Source organism: Ahaetulla prasina, chromosome 7, assembly GCF_028640845.1.
Source record: "Ahaetulla prasina isolate Xishuangbanna chromosome 7, ASM2864084v1, whole genome shotgun sequence".
Classification (NCBI taxonomy): domain Eukaryota; kingdom Metazoa; phylum Chordata; class Lepidosauria; order Squamata; family Colubridae; genus Ahaetulla; species Ahaetulla prasina.
The window spans coordinates 46,012,330-46,037,672 of NC_080545.1; the positions used below are offsets into that span (position 1 = coordinate 46,012,330).

The following is a 25,343-nucleotide window of genomic DNA, read 5'->3' on the forward strand; positions in this document are numbered from 1 at the left end:
CAGGACCCCTCCACAATTGGATAACAGCTTTTCTATCAAACAGACAAGTGGTCAAAATTGGCAATGCTCTATCAGATCCTGTTCCTGTTAAAAGTGGAGTTCCCCAAGGCAGCGTTCTTGGACCAACACTTTCATATTATACATTAATGATCTCTGGGACCATATTACAAGTAATTGTGTTCTTTTTGCTGATGATGTTAAACTATTTAACACCACCAACAATACAGCTATCCTCCAAAAAGACCTTACTTTTTATCTGAATGGTCAAAAACTTGGCAACTCCAAATCTCAACCAGCAAATGCTCAGTCTTACATATTGGAAAAAAGAACCTAAACACTAAGTACAAGCTTGATGGACATTACCTTACTGACGACCCCCACCCTGTTAAAGATCTTGGAGTTTTCATATCAAATGATCTAAGTGCCAAAGCCCACTGTAACTACATCACAAAAAAGGCCTTAAAAGTTGTAAACTTAATCTTTTTTTTAAATTTTATTTTATTTTGTCACAACAATATACACAAGCATCAACATAAATTAACTATATATCATATAAGCATATATATGAGCAAAAGTATGCAATAACTATATTAATTTGAAATAATGAAAGGAAACAATAGGACAGGAATGGTAGGCACTTTTGTGCTCTTATGCACGCCCCTTATAGTCCTCTTAGGAATGGGGTGAGGTCAATAGTAGACAGTTTTTGGTTGAAGTTTTTGGGATTTTTGGGATTGAGAAGAGTCAAGTAGTGAGTCAAGTAGTGAGTTCCAAGCATTAACAACTCTGTTACAGAAGTCATATTTTCTGCAATCAAGGTTGAAGCGGTTAACATTAAGTTTGAATCTATTGTTTGCTCTTGTATTATTGCGATTGAAGCTGAAGTAGTCTTTTACAGGAAGGATATTGCAATAGATGATTCTGTGTGTTAAACACAGGTCTTGTCGGAGTCCGCAGAGTTCTAAGTCTTCTAATCCCAGGATTTCAAGTCTGGTGGTATAAGGTATTTTGTTGTTGAAAACAACAAAATACCTTATACCACCAGTATAAGAGGAGCGGACAACTCTTCTTGTAAAATATTTCTGGACGCGTTCAATTGTATTAATGTCAGAGATGTGGTATGGGTTCCAGACAGGTGAGCTGTATTCAAGAATAGGTCTAGCAAATGTTTTCTATGCTCTGGTTAGTAGTGTAGAGTTTTTGGAAAAGAAGCTGCCTAAAATTAGGTTTACAACTCTTAGAGCCTTTTTTGCGATTTAGTTGCAGTGGGCTTTGGCACTTAGATCATTTGATATGAAAACTCCAAGATTTTTATCAGGGTGGGGGTCATCTGTAAGGTAATGTCCATCAAGCTTGTACTTATTGTTAGGGTTCTTTTTCCCAATATATAAGACTAAGCATTTGCTGGTTGAGATTTGGAGTTGCCAAGTTTTAGACCAATCGGATACAAAGTCAAGGTCTTTTTGAAGGGTAGAAGTATTGTTGGTGGTGTTAAATAGTTTGACATCATCACAAAGAGAACACAATAACTTGAAATAAGGTCACAGAGATCATTTATTTATAATATGAAGAGAGTTGGTCCAAGAACGCTGCCTTGGGGAACGCCACTTTTGACAGGAACAGGATTTGATAGAGCGTTGCCAATTTTGACCACTTGTTGTCTGTTTGACAGGAAGGCATTTATCCAATTGTGAAGAAGTCCTGAAATGCCGTAGGATTTTAGTTTTAGGAGTTTATCATGTACTACTGAATCAAAAGCTGTGCAGAAGTCTATGTAGATTGCATCTATTGCTTTGCCCTGATCAAGATTAGTAGTCCATATATTTTTGCAGTGGAGAAGTTGTAAGTTACATAATAATTTTTTTCTGAAACCAAATTGTTTATTAGAGAGTAGGTTGTTTGTTTCTAGGTGGAGGGTAATGGATTGGTAGATTCCATTACTTTGCAGGTGATACAACATAAAGAGATTGGTCTATAATTTTCAACTAGGCTGGGATCTCCTTTTTTGAAGATAGAGATGACTGTGGCTAGAGACCAAAGTTTGGGAAGGGAACTAGTCGTGAAAGCTTTATTAAAGATTATGCTTAGGGGTTCTGCTATATTAATTGAAAGTTTTTTTAAGAAGTATGCACATAGTCCATCAGGCCCAATAGATAATGATGGTTTCAGGTTGCGAAGAGCTTTTTCAACATTATCTTCTGTGAAGTCTATATGTGTTAAGTCGTTGTGCTCATTGTTAGTACGATTGGGGAATGTCGGATATGAGCCATCACTGTTTACAAAGACTGAGCCAAAGAATGTGTTAAAGAGGTTTGCTTTAACTGTTTCATCAGTACATTCTTTGCCGTTAGATTCTTTTAGTAGTGGGATGGATCTTGTTTCTTTAAGTTTATTGTTCATAAAATTATAAAAAGCACGATTGGAATTTGTGCATAGAATGTCTTCTTCCTGCTTGGTGTGGTAAATGTTACATTAAGTTTTTATTTGGTTGCAAATATTTCTGTAGCGGTTTTTGAAGTTTTTGCACAGCTTCTTCTCCAAAAACACTACACTACTAACCAGAGCATATAAAACATTTGCTAGACCAATTCTTGAATACAGCTTGACTGTTTGGAACCCATACCACATTTCTGACATCAGTACAATTGAACGTGTCCAGAAATATTTTACAAGAAGAGTTCTCCACTCCTCTGAATACAACAAAATACCTTATGCTACCAGACTTGAAATCCTGGGTTTAGAAAATTTAGAACTACACCGCCTTCAACATGACCTGAGTTTAACTCATAGAATCATCTATTACAATGTCCTTCCTGTCGAAGACTACTTCAGCTTCAATTGCAACAATACACGAGCACACAATAGATTTAAGTTTAATGTTAACCACTCCAATCTTGATTGCAGAAAATATGAATTCAGTAACAGAGTTGTTAATGCTTGGAATACACTACCTGACTCTGTGGTCTCTTCCCAAAATCCCCAAAGCTTCAACCAAAAACTATCTATATTGACCTCACCTCATTCCTAAGAGGTCTTTAAGGGGCGTGCATAAGAGCACAAACGTGCCTACCGTTCCTGTCCTATTGTTTCCTTTCGTTATATATAATTAATATAGTCATTACATACTTATATATATGCTTATATATTGTACAATTATTTCATGCTTATGCTTATATATACTGTGTGACAAAATAAATAAATAAAAATAAAAACATCATCTACAGGGCTTCACAAACACCCTACCTCAAGACTGGGAACAGCCAGGTTTTACCGGCATCCAAAAAAACATTAGACAGGAGGAAGACAGATCTCTCATTGGTATCACACTGCAGAGCAGGAACCACAATATATAGATGTCATTATTTGATTGAAGGGATCCAAAGTTCATTGATTCTTCCCGGTCTTACTGGATGGGTGGAAACCGTGGGAGATAGAACACCCCACTGTATAATTAAGGACTTATATTAGGTTATATTAAGATGATAAGCAGCATTTTACTATCCTTCTTACTATATCGTCTAGACAGCCATAAAGCTTACTTTATAAAATAATATAGCTTCATTGCTAAAATGTTATACCCAAATAAAGCAAACCACATTACAGCTAAATGCTATATGTATGAATGGGATGGGATGGGATGGGATGGAATTCTGACAATAAGAACGTATTTCAAGTAAAGAAGAAGAATTAGAAAGATGTATATAATCTATAAATGTATAGATTACAGGTAGTCATTGACCTACAATACTTCATTTAGTGACCATTCAAAGTTACAAGGGCACTGAAAAAAGTTACTGTTTATTACAATTATAACCATTGCAGCATCCCCATGGACACGTGATCAAAATTTGAATGCTTAGCAACTGACTCATATTTATGACAATTGAAGTGTCCCAGGGTCATGTCATCACTTTTTGCAACTTCTGACAAGCAGTCAGTGGTGAAAGTTAGATTCACTTAACATGTCATTAACTTAACTGTAGTGATTCACTTTACAACTGTGGCAAGAAAGTTTAGGTTGTCTGAAGTGCTCTTTTCTGGAACAATTTTCTTCCTTACAAATATTTCCCAAAAATTAATTAGCTACTTTATATTAGCTCAGAAACCTAAAAAATACCTAAAATTTTCTACCTTGACCCTCCGCATTAAAATAGAACAGTGGGTAAAAGCTTTGTCTAGAATTTAAGAGGTTGTTCCAAAATTTAGCAGATATGTCAAACAGCATTCTTCAAAATGAAAAAGGTCTTCTGCAGTCACAACATAACCCTAAGACTGAAAATGATGCTTGTCAGATGTTACATCTTTTCTATCATGCTCTATGGAGTAGAGAGTTGGTCTCTGACAGAAAGCCCCTTGAAGAGACTAGAAGCATTTGAAACGTGGATTTACAGACAGCTGAGTTGACAAAATCAAAAATGAGGAGGTGATAAGCCACCTGGGAAAGCCAAGGAAAATCATTAAAATCATTAAAAAGCAAAAGTTAGAATATTTTGGACATGTGACGCAACACCTGGAAAAATATGGCATACTTCACTTAATCCTCCAAGGAAAGATTGAAGGCAAACGAGGTCCAGGCAGAAGAAGAACATCATTCAAAATCTAAGGGACTGGTCTGGACAAAACTCAGCAGCACTTTTTTGTGCGGCTGCTGATAAAAATAGGCTCACCAACATGATCGCCGACGTCCGATGACGGATATGGCACAAGAAGAAGAAGACGTTGATATTTCCTTCATCTAGCTATCTGAGGTCTTTTCTGGAATTAAAAAAAATGCAGAGTCCACTATTTCATTTTTTTTATCCATATATTGAGGTAACAATGAAAATCAAATAATGGAACCTTGCAGCTAAAGAAACATCCTCAGCTAGGTAGATATAATTAGACAGAGGAAAAAATAGTAAGTTTCAAAAATGCTTTTGCCAAAAGTGAGCTGCTAAATGGGGTATGATAGCCAGGAAGTCAAGAGAATATTGCAGACTATTTCCAAAGTGTTACCAGTCCAAGCATGTTTTTTTTCTTAAACTAGTTTAAGTAAACTGCTATGAGCACAAGACAGAAACAGATTAAACAGTCTATGCTGATATGTCCACAGTCGCAATCTTAGTTTTTCAAACAATTTCTTTTACAAATTTAAATGCAATAGTGGCCAACAAATAAGATCCAAAGTATAAAAATAAGAAAAAAATGTTATAGGAAACAAATTACAGTAAAATCTATTTCTCCTTGCTGCTACAGTTTTGCTTTGGAAAAAGCTGGCAAAGGGCCAGTCTAATATTTTGTCACTACCATGTTTACAGGTCTTTCTGTCAAAGACCATAAACATTTTGATCTTTTTTACTGGCCCTAAAATAGTAGCCAATAGCTACCATTTTTAAATATAGAAATAAGTAAAAGGGGCTTTTTTATATAAAAAATTTTTTAAACTTTATATAGTTAGAAAATCCCTACCTGATCAATTTCTCAAGCTGGTGATTATATTGACAATTCCATGTGACTACGGTTCTAATCCCACACATCCGAAATGCATGAAATGGGGAAGGCTATACTGAGCAGCAGTTATGCTGTATATTTGTGAGAAATTTACTAATGTACAAAAAATTTTGGTATTTCAAAAATATTTTTTTCTTAAAGCCTAGAATATAAAAATAAATACTTATTTGGCATTATTAGCAACATTATAAAACATACTTTAAAATTAAAAATACGTTAGTTTTGTTACAGGGCCTTAGTAGAGCAGATACAAAATATGTCTGACTATACTTCTAACATTTTCTGTCTTTCTTTCTTTCTTTCTTTCTTTATTTATTTTATTTATTTATTATTCAAACTTATATACCGCCCTATCTCCCAAAGGACTCAGGGCGGTTTACAGGCATGTAAAAACATCAATATACAAATTAAAATAATCATTAAAAAACTTATTCTAATGCCCAATTATTAAAAATAGAAATATAAATATTAAAATCAATTTAAAACCCCTCTAAATTTAAAATCTAAGCCAGTCCTGCACAGATGAATAAATGTGTCTTGAGCTCGCGACGGAAGGTTCGAAGATCCGGAAGTTGACGGAGTCCTGGGGGGAGTTCGTTCCAGAGGGCGGGAGCTCCCACAGAGAAGGCCCTTCCCCTGGGCGTCGCCAGACGACACTGCCTAGCTGACGGCACCCTGAGGAGTCCCTCTCTGTGAGAGCGCACGGGTCGGTGAGAGGTATCTGGTCGCAGTAGGCGGTCCCATAAATAGCCCGGCCCTATGCCATGGAGCGCTTTAAAGGTGGTCACCAAAACCTTGAAGCGCACCCGGAAGGCCACAGGTAGCCAGTGCAGCCTGCGCAGGATGGGTGTTATGCGGGAGCCCCGAGGGGCTCCATCTATCACCCGCGCAGCCGCATTCTGGACTAACTGTAGCCTCCGGATGCCCTTCAAGGGAAGCCCCATGTAGAGAGCTTTTAACTTTATAGTTAAATTGGCATTTATTTTTTCAATTGGTCGAACAACTTAGCCCACCCAAAATTAATATAATATGAATGTGAATACTGTAGTAGTCACAGTTGTTTCTTTCAAGTATTTGTGAATTTTGGTTTTGATTTCTTTGTTTTTATGCTTTTAGCCACATGTAAGCCACCCAGTATTATTACTGCAAGTTGAGCAGCTATATAAACAATCTAAAATAAATAAAGATAAATAGGTATTTTGCAATAGTTCAAGAGCTTATCAAATAATTGATAACAGAATGGGCAAGCAATTCACTTTAATAAACTATTTTCTAGAAATGAAGTCAAAGCAAAATTGCTTTCTTTCCTATGTTGCAGGAATTATTACGAGTGAGATAAGAAAAACAAAGGATCATGAATTTACTATGTCTTCTCTGATTATATCTTTACTTCTATCAAGTAAGTAAAGTCTTCCTTTTAATTGCAAAAATAAGAAAACTACTGTGAGTTATGTAATCTAAAAAAGCTGAAATATGCAAACATATGACTATACTATGATATATACAATTTCAGAAGCATAGTATTAAAACTATTACTAGCACCCTTATGTATTTTTGCTTAGAGCTTCCTTCTATTCATTTATAAATCAAAAGATATTGTTCCCTGAAGAGAGGACCTAATAAAAAATGAACAGATTATGAAAAAGCCAAAAAATCCATATTCTATGGATGTTTAAACAGAACTCTCTCACAGATTACCAAGAAAACAGATTTATTTTCACACTGTGTACCTGCAGAATCATTGGAACACTTTAGAACAGAATGTATTCCTTGAGGTTTTTTTAGAACTCATGAATAGCTCTTCCAGGTGCTCTTTGAAAAAGGATATTTTATGAATAAAAACTTTTACATAAGCCTATTTAATTTATAAAGTACACCAACTTCAAATGAAAAGGACAAAAACTGAGATATAAAGAGAAATTCATGAAATTCAGACATAAAAATGTCTTCATGGATAATTTGCAGAAAATTGAAGTAAACTTGTACAAAAAAAGTTCAAGTATGATTTCTATCCTGGCCAAACCACAAGCAAACAATTTTTTTTTAAAAAAGTGTCTGATTATCCATGGGTTGATCCGGCTGTCCGTCCGTCCATCCATCCATCCATCCATCCATCCATCCATCCATCCATCCATCCATCCATCCTTCTTCTTTCCTTAGATTAGCATGCTTGCTGTAGAATTCTGGGAGTTGAAGTCCACACATAACTAAATTACTGAGATTGAGAAACACTGCTTTAAATCACTTTGTCTTTCCACATTGATACCATAGAACATTGCCTCTTACCTTTGTTGTGATTTGCCCCAGATGCTATTTTCCCCCACAGTGTTACAATAAATATTATTATTAGCAGTTTTCCTTTTGTTGCTTTCTGCAAGTATCTTTTATTCATCCTACAGGGAAAAAATACAGAAAATGAAATTTTTTCCAAATATATTTTTCTGTTTTATAAAAATAGTTAGAAACATTTTCGAACATATATAAATATTTTATCAGTTACTTGCCAAATACAACAGGAAGTTAATCTCTTTAACAGGTTCAGTCCCAGCTGTAGTGGCCACAGGCAAGCAAAGACAGATAGTGGCGTAGCGGTGAGGCAGCCCAACCAGTCGCTGTCACTGCCATGTCATGGTCCCTGCGTGCTTGGCCCCCGCTGTCCAACCTTGTCCTCTAGCGAGCCTGCTGCCTACTCAACCACCCCGAACGGCCCCAGCGAATGGGAAGGGCAGGGAGCAGGCTCATGGAGGATGAGGTTGGAGAATGGGGGCCAAGCACGCAGGGGCCACGGCATGGCGGTGACAGCGACTGGCTGGGTTGCCTCACCGCAACCCCACCATCTGTCTTTGCTTCTCTGCAGCCACTACAGCTAGAACTGGGCAGGTGGCCATGCTGCCGCCCAGCACATCCAGTAGGCCGAATCATGTCCCTCCCCCACCATGACTCTGCCTTCACCTGCTGCTTGGAGGTCTGGCCCAGTGGTTGTAGTGCCCTGCCCCCACCTGCACTGCATGGGCTGAAGAGTCCCAGAGTGTGCCAGCTGAGGGCTGCTAATGCTGGATACCACTACCTCCCACACACTCTCTGCCTCCTGTGCATGCACTGGGAGGCATCTGGCTGGGGTGGGCTGTGATCAGAGTGGCAGGGACCAGTCCCTCGACATCTCCAGGGTGGCTCCATAGGCCAAATCTGTATGTCTGTTCCAAATGATTCCTCTATCCCTCATAGCTGGTCAAGATGATCTGTGGACTTTTCCCACCTTTGCTATGCTCTTATTTTGCAATAGTTCAGGTTGTGTCTTTGGTGTAGTTGCTCTTCTCTGGGATATACTCTCAGATGAGTTGATAATCCTAATCTCTGCTGTATTTTTAAAAAACATTTAAAAATTCTCTTTTGGACAGGAATTGATGACAATACAAACTTATTTTGGGGATTATACATTAGCAGATTCTAAATGCAATGCAGAGTTACCTCAAACCATAAGATGGGCTGCAAATAAATTTAATAATAATAATAAATGGCACTCTTCAAATAAATTTGGCCAGCAACTTTATCATATTAGCAGAGTATCAGGTTCAAAAATGCTGGATCTTATGAGAACACAGAACAGTGTTATTGCTTTTTTAAACAATCTTTTTTGTTTTACATATATGTTAGTTTGGTTTATTTAGTTTTTTATTTAATGTTTTGTTTGTATTGTGTTCACATTTTTTTCAATTCCTATTTTTTTCTGTAGTAATTGTGTTTCCCCAAAACTAAGACCAGGTCTTATTTTCTTTTGGGCCCCAAAATAAGCACTAGGGTTTATTTTCAGGGAGTGTCTTATTTCCATGTACAGGAGGCCCACTTCTTCTGCTTGCTTATGGTGGGGCAGGCTGTGTGGCACACTAGGGTCACCACTGCCATGAGGCAGGAAAAATGGAGCTCCCCCAGCTTACCTCAATGCCCCTGCAGCCAAGCCACCTACACCCCAACAACTGCCTTGCTTCACAGCGGTGGCTCCATCAGCCCCATCCAGCAGGACTCTGCGTGGCCGCTGGCCCACTTCTTCTGCTTGCTCATGGCCACAATGAAGTAGGAGGCCAAGCAATGCACCGGTGCTGCGGCCACAAGGTGGGGTGGAGGTGGAGCTGCCTCATGCAGCCCACACCAGCTTATCTTAGGACCTCTATAGCCAGGCCAACCAAGCCCTGACACCTGTCTCGCTTCGTGACTGTGGCACAAGCATATCCTCAGCCTTCTGCTTCATTGTGGCCATGAGCAAGCAGAAGAAGTGGGCTGGCAACCATGCAGGGTCTTGCTGGGTGGGGCTGATGGAGCCGCTGCTGCAAAGCAAGGCAATTGTCAGGGCATAGGTGGTCTTGCTGCAGGGGCATTGAGGTAAGCCAGTGCAGGACGTGTGGGACAGCAGATGGAATGGGTGGGCAGGCAGCTATGCAGGCTCTTAAGCAGGGCTTATTTTGGGGGTAGGGCTTATATCAGGTGCATGTGTAAAAACATGCCAGGGCTTATTTTTGGGATAGGTCTTATTTTCAGGGAAAACGGTATTAAGAAAATAAAATTATTTATAAAAATATTTTCTATTTAATTTATAGAAATGCTGTGAGAAATTTATAGAAATTCTGTGAGAAAGAATAATATATTGATATTTATCTTCTGCAGATGTAAAACCTGAATCTAAAATTTAGTAAATGAACTTCAAAAGCAAACCAGTGAATTAAAGGCAGAAATGGTATTTTAAACATAATTTATAATTTATACACATTATGCAAAGATATAGAAAGATATAGAAAAGTCTCTGATGTTGGGTAAAGTAGAAGTAAAGGGAAGAGGATATGCAGCAGCAAGGTGGATAGACTCAGTTACAAGGGCGATAAGTGCACTTTTGAAAGATATGGGATATCAGTTTAAGGATAGATCATTATGGAGAAAATGCGTCTGCTGTTAGTAGTTGAAAAATACTTCAACATAATTCTTAGCTTTCTAAACATCACTGTTTAAAATATAGCAGTAATTCATACTTCATTTTTATTGTAAAGAGAGTACAAATAGACTATGCTGTGTATCATTTACCCACATTATGTGATTATTTTCTCCCCAATCCATATCCACTTATTTTTAAGCAGTAACAAGCAATTGATTCTAATAGTGGCTTTGATACTTCTTGAAATAAGCAAATGATGTCAAATTGCATTCAATACAATTTTCTTTTCTTTTTTATTTCATTTATATTCTGTCTTCCAAATCTGCTCTGTATTCAAGACAACATTTTATAAACAAAATCAGAATATAAAAACTAAAACTATGAAACTAAAATTAATACTAAAACCATAATCATGCGACATAAAAAGTGTATTCTTAATGCTCTGAGACAAGAGCTAAATATAATTCATAAGAAAGACTATTGCTAGGAAGCAAAGCAAGCAGTCCATGACTGAAAGATGAGGCTCTACAGTGGGGCACCACTGAAATGATAATTGTTGCAGATCATAACTTGAAAGAGGCGGTGGTGAGACCCCTCCTCAAGAAGCCCTCCCTGGACCCAGCTATTTTGGGTAATTATCGTCCAGTCTCCAACCTTCGTTTCGTTGCGAAGGTTGTAGAGAGTGCTGTGGCGCGACAGCTACCCCAATACCTGGATGAAGCCGTCTATCTAGACCCGTTCCAGTCCGGCTTCCGACCCGGATACAGCATGGAGACAGCTTTGGTCGCATTGGTGGATGATCTCTGGAGGGCCAGGGCCAGGGGTTACTCCTCTGCCCTGGTCCTATTAGACCTCTCAGCGGCTTTTGATACCATCGACCATGGTATCCTGCTGCGCCGGTTGGGGGGATTGGGAGTGGGAGGCACCGTGTATCGGTGGTTCTCCTCCTATCTCTCCGACCGGTCGCAGAGGGTGTTGACAGGGGGGCAGAGGTCGACCGCGAGGTGCCTCACTTGTGGGGTGCCGCAGGGGTCGATTCTCTCGCCCCTTCTGTTCAACATCTATATGAAGCCGTTGGGTGAGATCATCAGTGGCTTCGGGGTGAGATACCAGCTGTACGCTGATGACACCCAGCTGTACTTTTCCACCCCGGGCCACCCCAATGAAGTTGTTGAAGTGCTGTCCCGGTGTTTGGAAGCCGTACGGGTCTGGATGGAGAGAAACAGGCTCAAGCTTAATCCCTCCAAGACGGAGTGGCTGTGGATGCCGGCATCCCGATTCAGTCAGCTGCAGCCGCAGCTGACTGTTGGAGGCGAGTTACTGGCCCCAAAGGATAGGGTGCACAACTTAGGTGTCCTCCTGGATGAACGGCTGTCGTTTGAAGATCATTTGACGGCCGTCTCCAGGAGGGCCTTCCACCAGGTTCGCCTGGTTCGGCAGTTCGCCTTCCTTGATCGGGATGCCTTGTGCACAGTCACTCATGCGCTTGTTACCTCTCGCTTGGATTATTGTAATGCTCTCTACATGGGGCTCCCCTTGAGGTGCACTCAGAGGCTTCAGTTAGTCCAGAATGCAGCTGCGCGGGTGATAGAGGGAGCTACGCGTAGCTCCCACGTAACACCGCTCCTGCGCAGACTGCACTGGCTACCTGTGGCCTTTCGAGTGCACTTTAAGGTTTTGGTTACGACCTTTAAAGCGCTCCATGGCTTAGGACCTGGGTACTTACGGGACCGCCTGCTGTTACCGCATGCCTCCCACCGACCCGTACGCTCTCACAGAGAGGGACTTCTCAGGGTGCCGTCTGCCAAGCAATGTCGGCTGGCAGCCCCCAGGGGAAGGTCCTTCTCTGTGGGGGCTCCCACACTCTGGAACGAGCTTCCCCCGGGTTTACGCCAAATACCTGACCTTCGGACCTTCCGTTGCAAACTGAAGACACATCTTTTCATTCGCGCGGGGCTGGCTTAAATTTTATTGATTTTAAATTTTCTATTAATAATTTTAAATGGGGTTTTAGTTTATTATATATTTTAAACTTTTTAGGCCAATTATAAAATAAGTTTTTTAATCTGCATTTTAAATTGTACATTGTATTGCCTGTTTTTTACTTTTGCCTGTACACCACCCTGAGTCCTTCGGGAGAAGGGCGGTATAAAAATCAAATAAATAATAATAATAATAATAATAATAATAATAATAATAATAATAATAATAACAACAACAACAACAACAACAACAACAACAACAACAACTGCAATCTTGTTCATAATGCAGTAAGAGATGCCTTAGTAATGCCTTGTTACTAGGTCTCCTCTACAATATTGCATGGGCATAGGATACAAATTGAAGAACTGAATCAGTAGCAGGAAGAGGTTTCCATTGTAAAACCACTGGATAACACCTTAGTCTGCTTTTGTAATGAATAAATAATAAAATGCATTTTTAAAATGTGAAAATACTTTAATATGTTAATATCCTACATCCTACAACATCCTGAATCTCCAAAGACCTATGCAAGGTCCTCTTTGTAGACTTTAGTTCAGCATTCAATACCATCATCTCAGACACTCTTCTAACTAAGCTAAACCAGCTACAGGTACCTGAACAGACTTGTAAGCGGATCATAAGCTTCCTAACAAACAGGAAGCAGCAGGTGAAGCTAAGCAAGATCACATTAGATACCTGTACAATTAGCACAGGGGCCCCCCAAGGCTGTGTGCTCTCCCCACTTCTCTTCTCTCTGTATACCAATGACTGCGTCTCCAACGATCCATCTGTTAAACTACTGAAGTTCGCAGATGACACAACAGTGATTGGTCTCATTCGAGACAATGATGAATCCGCATATAGACAAGAGGTCGAAGGATTAGCCTTGTGGTGCAATCGAAACAATCTGGAACTGAACATACTCAAAACCATAAAAATGGTGGTAGACTTTAGGAGAAACCCTTCCATAATTCCACCTCTCACAATACTAGACAACATAGTATCAACAATAGAAACCTTTAAATTTCTAGGTTCTACCATATCGCAAGATCTAAAATGGACAACTAACATCAAAAACTTCATCAAAAAAGGACAACAGAGAATGTTCTTTCTGTGCCAACTCAGAAAGCTCAAACTGCCCAAGGAGCTGCTGATCCAGTTCTACAGAGGAATTATTGAGTCTTTCATTTGCATCTCTATAACCGTCTGGTTTGGTTCTGCAACCCAACAAGAAAGACACAGACTTCAGAGGATAATTAGAACTGCAGAAAAAATAATTGCTACCAACCTGCCTTCCATTGAGGACCTGTATACTGCACAAATCAAGAAGACGGCCATGAAAATATTTACAGATCCCTCACATCCTGGACATAAACTGAAGAAGAGTTTTTTTTCCCCGAAGGCCATCACTCTGCTAAACAAATAATTTCCTCAACACTGTCAAACTATTTACGAAATCTGCACTACTATTAATCTTCTCATCATTACCATCACCCATCTCTTCTCACTTATGATTGTAACTTTGTTGCTGGTAATTCTTATGATTTATATTGATATTGATTCTTCCTGATTGCTTATTTGTACCCTATGATTATCATTAAGTGTTGTATCATTAAGTGTTAAATTTGTACCCTATGACCAGCATTAGTGTTGTAAATGTTGTGCCTTGATGAAGGTATCTTTTCTTTTATGTACACTGAGAGCATATGCACCAAGACAAATTCCTTGTGTGTCCAATCACACTTGGCCAATAAAAATTCTATTCTATTCTATTCTATTGGAAAAAGTTACGGGAAACTTTACATACTTAATATCAGCAGTTTCAGATAAGTGTCATATTTAATCTCATTCTATACAAAGGAAATATAAAACTATTTTATTTGAATATGTGTCATATAATTGGATGCAAAGCTTGGGGGACAATATAGTTTTGTTTCAAAAAAAAAAACCTGTCTGTTTTCAGGACATGAAGCATAGAAAAAGAGAAAGAATTTCTCATTTCTTCATTTAATATAAGAAACAAATTCTGAGCTCTGAGCCAATTGTTTTATTTTCTGAAAGAACTCCAATTTGGCAGCATATGAGAATCCTAAAACTTAATTGACTGCTTTACAACTGTCTTAAAAGGCAGAGTAATACCTATCTTACAAATATATTTTAGGATACATTTCACTGAGAATACTAATTAGTTAGTACAACTGATAACAAAGTGCATTAAAATATAATTGCGAAGATATTTGCACAAATAGACAATCACAGAAATTAAAGCCATAATACTGTTATTTTGTAAACTCAGGTTTCAGTTTAATGGCAGAATGTTAATGTAATAGGGTATGGGAAAACATAATATTCTAATTAATTCCAGAAGGGTATCCATTGTTATCCATTGTTATTGCAGCAAAAGTCATGTGGTTGCTCGAAAACTAATGAATTGTGACATAAACATTTGTGGACTACAGCCATATTAAATTTATCTATGACTAGGAGCTCAAATCAACTGGCTACTAATTTTGAATATATGCTACTGCATTAAGACGGCCATATAGCACCACAAGAACTTGCTAATATACCAATTGCTGTGCAGCGCATCAGTCTTTCTCGTTGAGCAGGTTAAGGTGATTTCTGGCATAGCACAAGACTACCTAGATTTCTTATCTCCCATTATGATAATAAGCTTTTCCTAATTAGTATGTGGCCTCAGGCATACAGCAAGACACATGCTAGATATTTTGTCCAGTTGGTCTTGGTGTTTTAAAAGCATAGAAACTTTATATTTCCTGTTTATCAATATATCATTTTCTGGTTAGCTTTGGTCTAATAAATGTCAAAGATCACTGCTGGAGTGAAAGAACAACTAACATTGACTAATAGATCTGTATGGATTTTTTTTAATGTAAGGAATTTTCCATTCTCTCTGTCACTGATACTGCACAACATCTGGTTGATCTGTGGAACATGGAAATGTTTAGATAGTTTCCACTATCATTCCTAAGTGCCCTGTTCAGAGGTGGTATTCAGCCAGTTTGAGCTGGTTCAGGCAAATTAGTAGGAGAAATTTGGGCTGGGTCGCTGAACCAGTAGTGATTGCTGGCTCCCGCCTCCTGCCCAGTCACTGCTTGCTCAGCCTGTCTGCCCAACGCTCACTCACCCACTCAATGCTCACTTGCCCCAACCCTCACTCAACACTTGCCCCACCTATCCCAGCCCTACATATGTTTCCTTCACTTCGGCATGTGGCCCAGCTACTTGCCTCGCCAGTCACTTCACCTCACCTGCTCTGCTCAGCTCACCAAAGCTAAGCAATGCATGGCGCCCACTTGCCCTTCATCTTGGGTCAGAGGCTATGGTCCAGGGACATGCCATTCCCCAAGGCCCCGGAGCTGCCACCCGCCTTGGGGAATGCGCCATTCCCCAGCCCTGGAGCAGCTGCCCACTCGCCATCTGCCTCAGCTGGGTCAGGGAATGAGCCATTCCCCGACTCCAGCTTTGCCTCAGAGCCACCACCCAGTCACCACCTGCTTTCCCTCCACCTCGCTCACCTACCTTTGTGCCTTGTGGTGGGACACAGCGAGGCTTGGCTGCCTTTCATGCCAAGAAACCTCCAGCCACTGGCAGTCATTTTTATCTGCCTTCTGAGCAGCTCCACTGTGACAGGAGGGAGAAACGTTCGGCTTCTCTCTGCCACAGCATTCAACGTGGTTGCTTCTCGCCTCCTTCTCGGGCTCATACACACAGAGCAAACATGAGAAGGAGGTGAGAAGCAGCCAAGTTAAATATTGTGGCAGAGAGAATCTGAACTTTTCTCCCTGCATTCACAGCAGAACTGCTCAGAAGGCAGCCATCAGAGTCTGTCCCTTTAAGGTACTTTGACCCCCGGGAGGGGGCCAGGTGGGGACCATAAAGGGAGCAGCTTTGCTGTGAAGGGTGGGAGAAAAGTTCAACTTCTCTCTGCCGCAGCATTCAATGTGGCTGCTTCTCGCCTCCTTCTCATGTTTGCTCTGTGTTTATGGGCTCTTCTCATGCTCATACACACACAGCAAACATGAGAAGGAGGTGAGAAGCAGCCAGGATGAATGCTAGAAGACTTGGAGGAAGTTTTCTGTCTGTTCTGTGGGCGTGGCTCAGTGGGTGTGGCTTGGTGGGGTGGTGCTGCCCCACCTTGCTGAGAGTGATATCAAGTTACCCATACCCACTCAGTCACATGACCCCACCAAGCCACCCCCACCAAGCCACCCCCACAGAACTGGTAGGGAAAAAATTTGAATCCCACCACTGCCCTCTTTCTTCCACTAGAACTCATTCAATTCTAGTGGAAGCTAAGAAGCAGATAGACAGAGTACATATGTAGGATTTCTCATGACTAATCAGCTATACCTGGAGTCAGGCCTTTCTTCAAGTTCATTTGAAATACTATGTTAATGAGAACACCAAAGAATGCCTTATTTCAGCTTCCATTGCATCTACACAGTACAGCATCTCTTCCATCAATTTGTAAGGTTCATATGAATCATTTATAGCATATAGATCTCGAGAATGTGACCAAAGAGTGAAGGGATTATATCTTCCACTAGTTTGCTCAACCATTGCATTTTCTGGTTGAGACAAATTGGGACTGGTTCCATAGTTAAATGGGTGGTCAATGCTTCCTTAAATGTGGATGCCCTTGTGTCTTAATGGAGACGTAATGGTATGTGGGAATCACATTGGGAGACTGGGCCCAGAGATGCTGCCTAGGGAATGATCATATAAGAGATAGCATAATCCATAGCTGAATAGTGAGTGGAATAAAATGCTCAGAAGATATTCTTTCTAATTTCCTAATTACAAAGAGATGAGGGAAATTGTACTTTCAGAATGCAATATTCTGCTAATGTAGCTTTACAATATAATAGAATTACTCATCTGATTTTGTCTTCTGTCTGGTCACCTAGTAAAGCTGATACCAGACTTAATTTCAGTAATGGACAGTTAAACAAGCTAAAAGTAAAATCAGACAAGATTTGCTATCTTGATAAGAAAAAAAAATCTAGTCTATGAAATTAAAGTGAAGCTTCTCTATATGCAATAGTGCTTATCCAGAAGTAAAATACTCCTAGTTTGGGACAACTCTTTAACAATTGCCACTGAAATATAAATTACAACTTTAATTCAGCTATAGTAACTCTCAAGGTTGAAGCTGCTTATGCTTCTTTTGAACCTTATTGCTTGCCAAAAAACTGAGGGGAGGGAGGAAGTGAGATGGAATGCAGTGACTCCAAACTTCAACTGTGAGAACAAGTACCCACTAAGGACACTTCTGTAGGTGTTGGCCAAGATACGGACTATTCCCAAAACAAAAGACTGATTCGTAACTTAGAGCTGGTTTTGATTCTTTAGTGCCAAAATGATGTGCTCAATAAAATTTTACTTAGGGGACTTTGAAATTCTTGAAAGTGTCTTCTTCTGTTGGGTTCATTATTCGGACCATTGACAGTAACATTTTCACAGGATGAATCTTGTAATTAATTATTTTATTAATTAAAAAAGTTAAGCCACACTAAATATATAAGGAATTTATGTGACATTCTAATATTTCATATTTGAATGATCTTGCAACATCCTGAGCCTGGAGAACATAAGCCATTTCACAAATCATCTCCTTCAAAGTATGAAATTCTGATATAAAAGCAGCAATTATGGTATTGAAGAAAAGGCTATAATATCTGCTCTTATCCATAAAATGATAAGCAGTTGAAGCAGATTTTTTGTCCATTTAAAAACTGTGTAAGATAACAATAGTCTGGAACAGTGAAGCAGAAATATATGAAAGAGCTAACTAACAAAAGTGAAGTTAACCAAAGTCCAATGTCTTTTCACATCCCAATATGTTAATCCAAAACTGGTGTTCAAGCATCTTTTAACCAGACTGAAAGATGAAATTTCCAAAGTGTTGAGTGTAGTACAGATATAGCAAATATGATTATTCAAAATTTACACACTTCCTCCCTGTTCAATACCTAGAATAAAATTTAAAACATAGCACAGAGAACAAAGTTTTAGAGCAAATGTAGCTATAATTTATAAATTGACCTGTGTGTGATTTACACAGATCTACGCAGGTATGCAACTCCCAACTGTTTATAATAGTAATTTTAACAGAATCCCTATTCAATAGTATATAGAATATAAATATAAAGGTAAGCTAGAACTCCTACTGTATGCACTACTTATTCTGTAGTACTCATTAAATTCCATGTAATGTTATGTGCTTTATTTATTTATTTATTTATTTATTTATTTATTTATTTATTTATTTTTGTCACAACAGTATACACAAACAATTGTCATAGATAAAACAACATATCTTGAAGAAAAAAATATATATATAAGTAAAAAAAATATGCATCAACTATATTAATTTGATATAATGAAGGGAACAATAGGACAGGAACGGTAGGCACTTTTGTGCTCTTATGCATGCCCCTTATAGTCCTCTTAGGAATGGGGTGAGGTCAATAGTAGACAGTTTTTGGTTGAAGATTTTGGGATTTTGAATACAGACTATGGAGTCAGGTAATGAGTTCCAAGTATTAACAACTCTGTTACAGAAGTCATATTTTCTGCAATCAAGTTTGAAGCGGTTGACATTTTTATTTTTTTTATTTTATTTATTTTGTCACAACATCATACAAAAAGATTATATAATATATACACATATAAACATATATAGGAAGAAGAAAAGAAAAACAATAGGACAGGAACGGTAGGCACGTTTGTGCGCTTATGCACGCCCCTTATGGTCCTCTTAGGAATGGGGTGAGGTCAATAGTAGAAAGTTTTTGGTTAAAGCTTTTAGGATTATGGGAAGAGACCACAGAGTCAGGTAAAGTATTCCAAGCACTGATGATTCTGTTGCAGAAGTCATATTTTCTGCAATCTAGATTAAAGCGGTTTACATTAAGTTTAAATCTATTGGTTGCTCTTGTATTATTGCAATTAAAGCTGAAGTAGTCTTTGACAGGAAGGACATTACAATAGATGATTCTGTGAGTTAAACTTAGGTCTTGTCGAAGGCGACGGAGTTCCAAGTTTTCTAAGCCTAGGATTTCAAGTCTTGTGGGATAAGGTATTTTGTTGTTTTCAGAGGACTGGACTGACTTCTTGTAAAATATTTCTGGACTCGTTCTATTGTATTTATTTCAGAGATGTGGTATGGGTTCCAGACGGATGAGCTGTATTCAAGAATAGGTCTGGCAAATGTTTTGTATGCTCTAGTTAGTAGTGTAGAGTTTTTAGAAAAGAAGCTGCATAAAATTAGGTTTACAACTCTTAGGGCCTTTTTTGCTATGTAGTTGCAGTGGGCTTTGGCATTAAGTTCATTTGATATGAGAACTCCAAGATCTTTGACAGGGTGGGGGTCATCAGTTAGGTAATGTCCATCAAGTTTGTGCTTGATGTTAGAGTTCTTTTTTCCAATATGTAAGACTAAGCTTTTGCTGGTTGAGATTTGGAGTTGCCAAGTTTTAGACCAATCGGAAATTAAGTCGAGGTCTTCTTGAAGGGTAGAAGTATTATTAGTGGTATTAAATAGTTTGACATTGTCAGCAAAGAGAACACAATAACTTGAGATGAGGTCACAGAGATCATTTATGTATAGTATGAAGAGTGTTGGTCCAAGAACGCTATCTTGGGGAACGCCACTTTTGACAGGAACAGGATTTGATATAGCGTTGCCAATTTTGACTACTTGTTGTCTGTTTGACAGGAAGGCATTTATCCAATTATGAAGAGGTCCCGAAATGCCGTAGGATTTTAGTTTGAGGAGTAGTTTATCATGTACTACTGAATCAAAAGCTTTACAGAAGTCTATGTAGATTGCATCTATTGCTTTTCCTTGATCAAGGTTGGTAGTCCATATGTTTTTACAGTGGAGAAGTTGTAGGTTACAAGACAATTTTTTTCTGAAACCAAATTGTTTATTAGAGAGAAGGTTGTTTGTTTCGAGATGGAGTGTAATGGATTGGTTTATGATGGATTCCATTACTTTGCATGAGACACAACATAGAGAGATAGGTCTGTAATTTTCAACAAGGCTTGTATCTCCTTTTTTGAAGATAGGGATGACTGTGGCTAGAGACCAGAGTTTTGGAAGGGAACAAGTTTTGAAGGCTTTATTAAAGATTATGCTTAGGGGTTCAGCTATATTAATTGAAAGTTTTTTTAAAAAGTATGCACATAGTCCATCTGGTCCAATTGATAATGATGGTTTCAGGTTGCGAAGGGCTTTTTCAACATTATCTTCTGTGAAGTCTATATGTGTTAGGTCGTTATCTTCTGTGGAATCTATATGTGTTAAGTCGTTGTTAACATTTTTGGTACAATTGAGGAATGTTGGATATGAGCCATCACTGTTTACAAAGACGGAGCCAAAGAATGTGTTAAAGAGGTTTGCTTTAACTGTTTCGTCAGTACATTCTTTGCCGTTAGGTAGTTTTAGTGGTGGAGTGCTTCTATGCTTTTGTTTTATTTAGGGTTGGGGTGATGGGGAAGTACGTTGCTTTACCTTCAGGGTGGTTGAGGATACCCTAGTAGTCTGGTAAGAGCAAGCAGATACTGTGATACTCCATCAGAATAAATGTGTACATGGGTAGAAGGATTCTGTCTACGATTGTTGGAGGTTCTGATCTTCTTGTGGATCCTGGATCTCTCTTGGTTTACAAAGCAGCCGTGGGAAATTAAATGGGATAAGAGATGCCTAAAATACCACCAGAGTGCAAAAGGAAGTGTACATGATCAAATATGATTTAAAGTGGTTAATAAAGTCTATCGCATGGCAGGAAGGCTGGTGAAAGACGTTATTTATTTGCCCTTATTGTGTCCATGGATAACCATCCAAGCCCTAGACAGATCAGACAGTTGAGAGAACATCTCCCTATGTCTCAGGAATCTGTGGTCTCCACCTCTATTTGCCCTATGTAGAAGAAGCTTATTCTTCCCCCCTTTTTGATCTCTTGTTATTCCTGGGGCTCCCTCCATATCATAAAAGAGCAGGAGGAGCTTGATTTGATCATCACCAGACTCCTGCAAGGTCAGTAATTGCTAAAGATGGGATTTGTTGGAACATTGCTCATGAAAGTGATGTATCAACTATGGCACATGAACATCTGTTGGTATTTCCCACGACCTTTTTGACTCTGGATAGCCTTTCTAGTGTACAAAGTACTCAACCCGCTTCTCTCTACATCTAGGCTCTAACAAAACTTCCACTTCATATCCTGCTTCCTGTTTACTAGAATTGGAGGATGAATTCTGTCTATAATGTAGAGTGCAGGGGAGCCTGTTTCACAAGAAAGATGGATAGAATACAGGGTGGATTTTCACTGATTCTGGCAATTACAAACAAAAAGCTATAAGGTTGATTTGCTTAATCTCTGAGAAACGAATGTTCAAGGTTACAACAGGCCCCCCAAAAACTATTTATGATCTAGTTTCAAAGTTTCAGTGTTCATTTTCTCCTCCCACAGTCATGTGTCTTCATTTTAGAATATGAATGAGGAGGATTCCAACCCACATTTACAGCAATTTATAGGATCCCACAATCACATAACCACAATTTACAATTTTGCCAGAAAGTGGGATTCTCTTTCAGTTTATAGCAAAAACTGTGCTATAGTGAAAAATGGGTTAACTCAGTGCTTCTCAAATAGTGGGGCGGGCCCCCCAGGGAGGGCGCGAGGCTCCGTAAAGGGGGGCACGTTTGACCTCGGCAAACACTGTCATAACAAGCTAAACCCCGTGTTTACAGTCACGCGGGGGGGCGCGAAAAATATTTTCTTCTTCCTAGGGGGGCATGGAAGAAAATAATTGAGAAGCACTGGGTTAACTTAATAACTGCCACATTCACTTAACAACCATTGCAAAAAAAGGCCATAAAATCAGATCCAGTCATGTAGTGATCTGTTTTATGACTTTCATAGCTTACAAATGTAATTACAAGGCTCAGTTATGACTCAAGGACTACTTGGACAAATGATGAACATGCAATTGTTGAAATGTATACATATTAAATTAAAGCAGAAGAATAAGTGAAAGAACATATGATAAAGTAACGGTCCTGGGGAGGCCCGCGGAGGCCCGAATGGAGCATTGGAAGGACGGATCCACCACAGAAACGCCATTTCAGCCTGCAACGGGTTGGGAGATGCCTGCGGAGGCCTGAATGGAGTGTTGGAAGGATGGACCCATCTCCCCAAAAGCTCCATTTTGACTGCCAATGTTCAGAACGAATGTTGCAGAGCCTCTGCGGTTGTTCGTAAGGGCAAAAAACAGCCACAGTGCTACAAAATTTGTAGTTTCAGGATTTGTTCACAAACGCTAGGGGGCGTCTATCATGTAACTTTGAACGTTCGCTAAGAGGATTACCACTCTATTGTACTCTCTACTCTACTATATTCTAGTACATTGCTGTGTTTCAAGCCAGCATTTCCTCACATATGGCATTTAGAAACTGGGTGATCCCCACATGCAGCTCTATTTCTGGCTCAAAAATCACTTTTCCAGGGATTCCCTGACTGCCATGGTCTTTCTTTGTATCCTTTCCTCTTTCTAGAAACCCTGAATTCAGAATGATCTAGAATGAACTCAATCTCATCACGTAATGTATAGAGACGTATTGTGATGTTTTTTGCCTTTGTGTAGCTAGGGTGGGCATGATGCATCAAGCCTCAGGTCACCAGTTTGTTGCTTCTCATATAAAACACTCTTAGTCATGGGGCTATCAAGAACAAGAGCAGCAATCCAGAAGTTAGTAAATCACCCAGTTGTCCAGGTACAGCAGGATCAATTAGGCAGTCAATACCTATAAGAAATACTGACATGAACGGGAAATATTTTCCTCCAGGAATTACTTAGTCAATATTTACTGTACATGTCCAATGTGGTAAACTTTTTTCTTTATCCCACTTTAGTGTCTTACCTGTCTATGATACTGAACTGAAGGTACAACAACACCCCTTTTGCTGAATGAATCCACCCTGGGACTGGAGAAACCTGAAATAATAGCATCTTGAGCCCTACTGTCCACTTCTTTTGCTCTTTACTCTTGGATCACAACCCTAACATTTCCAGAAGAGCTGCAAAAATTTATTTTAGCTGCCAATCTCTTATGCAGCAAATGCTAATTTTATGATTACCCAAATACAACAGTTTCTATGATCTATGCTGTTGCCTGCTTAGTAACAAAAGTGTGTGAATTTGTAACTCAGTACATTAGCATTTCAGAATTTTATTCATTATGTGATTTTATAATTTAGGCAATTAATTGTAAGTATTTAGATAGATAAATAATATTAGGGTCCTGATGGCCATGACTGACTGTCTGATACATAATATGATGGGAAACAACATTCAGCTTCAAATGCTGAACAAAAAAAGGAATCTCATTTAAATGATTTGCTGATATGACTTTAAACAATTTATTTAATCTTTACCTCATTTTATGTAAATATCCTTCAACTAAGGGTTTAAAAAGTATAATTTAGTGCAGATTTTAGAAAGTATAATTAGATGCCCTGTCAGATGGGAAGACAAATTAAAGGTGCAATTCACCCTGCTAGAGCAGACCTGCCACCAAGGAGCAACTAATCTTTTGCACAATACTTGCAGCAGAATGTACTCTAGTCTCCATAGGGCACATGATTATAGACTTGCAAGGAAACTGGGAACTAAATTATTAATCAGTGTAGCTTTACTTTTGCAGTAAAAAAACATAGTATGCCACATAGATAGCAAAATCTGTTAATTCACAGCATTTTATAAACTAGCTGCTGGTTTGACATCAGCTATTACCCGTTATTTTTACTACACCTAACAGTACCAAGATGTTATCAATGAGGCAACTGTGTGTTTCCAAAAAATGTACTAGAGACAGGATGGAACTTCTATGCAACTCATTAATTTTGCAGAATGCATACATGAATGTGATGTAAATCACCAGCAGAAGACTGCCTAAGCACAGGAAAGCACTTAGGCTGGCTAAGTACCTGATTAAGTTTGCTGATATTGCCATGTATATTTTGGCAAGGAATCGAAAACCTGACAAAAAGCAAAAACTTAAAACAAATAGAAACAGATGTGCATACACATTAAAACACTGTCTTCTGAGGAAAGTCATTATCACTTCATATCGACTTAGCCTGTTCCAACTGTTTCAGGTATGTAACCCTCATAATTGACACCCAGTCCTAGTTGGGAACATTGGAAACTGGGGTCCCATGGGAGTAAACTAAGCCAGGGAGGAATACAGAATAGTAGAGTTGTAAGAGACCTTGGAGGTCTTCTAGTCCAACCCACTGCGCAAGCAGGAAATCCCTCACAAGTGTTGGGAAACCTTTTCAGCACTGAGTGCCAAAATGGGAGTGTGCACAGGGGGGGGGGAAGTGCCGGAAACCAGAAGAGCAGCTCCCCAGCATGCACATGTGGGAGTGCTGGAAACCAGAAGAGCAGTTCCCCGGTGCATCTGTGCATTCCAGGAAGCTGAGCTTCCAGTTTCCGGCGTGCACATGTGCACCAAGGAGCTACTCTTCCAGTTTCTGCCGCTCCTGCATACGCGAAGACCAGCTGGTCAGCATGCATGTACACGCCAGAACCCAGAAGAGCAACAGGCAACAGGTGGTGTGACTAGAGAGATGGCTCTGTGTGCCACTTCCAGCGGATGTGCCATAGGTTCGCCATCATGGTCCTATACCATTTCAGACAAATGGTTGTCCAGTCTCTTCTTAAAAGCCTCCAGTGATGAAGCATCCACAACTTCTGAAGGCAAGCTGTTCCACTGGTTGATTGTTCTTAATTTTTTTTTGAAGGTTTTACTATTTTTGTTTTCTTAACAATAAAATTTTTATATTCTGCCTAATTTCTGCCTATTTTATTGCTAGGTGAATTCAGCTACTGTGCTTCTGAATTTTTTAAATTA

The 25,343-nt window shown here is 39.2% G+C and overlaps 1 protein-coding gene across 2 annotated transcripts in view; it reads right to left on the reverse strand.

Annotated features, from left to right (window-relative positions):
- TAFA2 (TAFA chemokine like family member 2) overlaps window positions 1–25,343 on the reverse strand; it is a 260,472-nt gene that overhangs the window by 93,277 nt on the left and 141,852 nt on the right. The window contains exons 1-2 of one of the 2 annotated variants that reach the window (XM_058191121.1): window positions 15,938–16,054; window positions 7,777–7,883 (exon numbers count right to left, since the gene is read on the reverse strand). In XM_058191121.1, coding sequence (XP_058047104.1) covers window positions 7,777–7,882 — 106 coding nt within the window. In that variant the 5' untranslated portion in view covers window position 7,883; window positions 15,938–16,054. Of the gene's footprint in view, window positions 1–7,776; window positions 7,884–15,937; window positions 16,055–25,343 lie in introns of those variants that run through there. The other variant, XM_058191120.1, reaches the window with a different exon arrangement.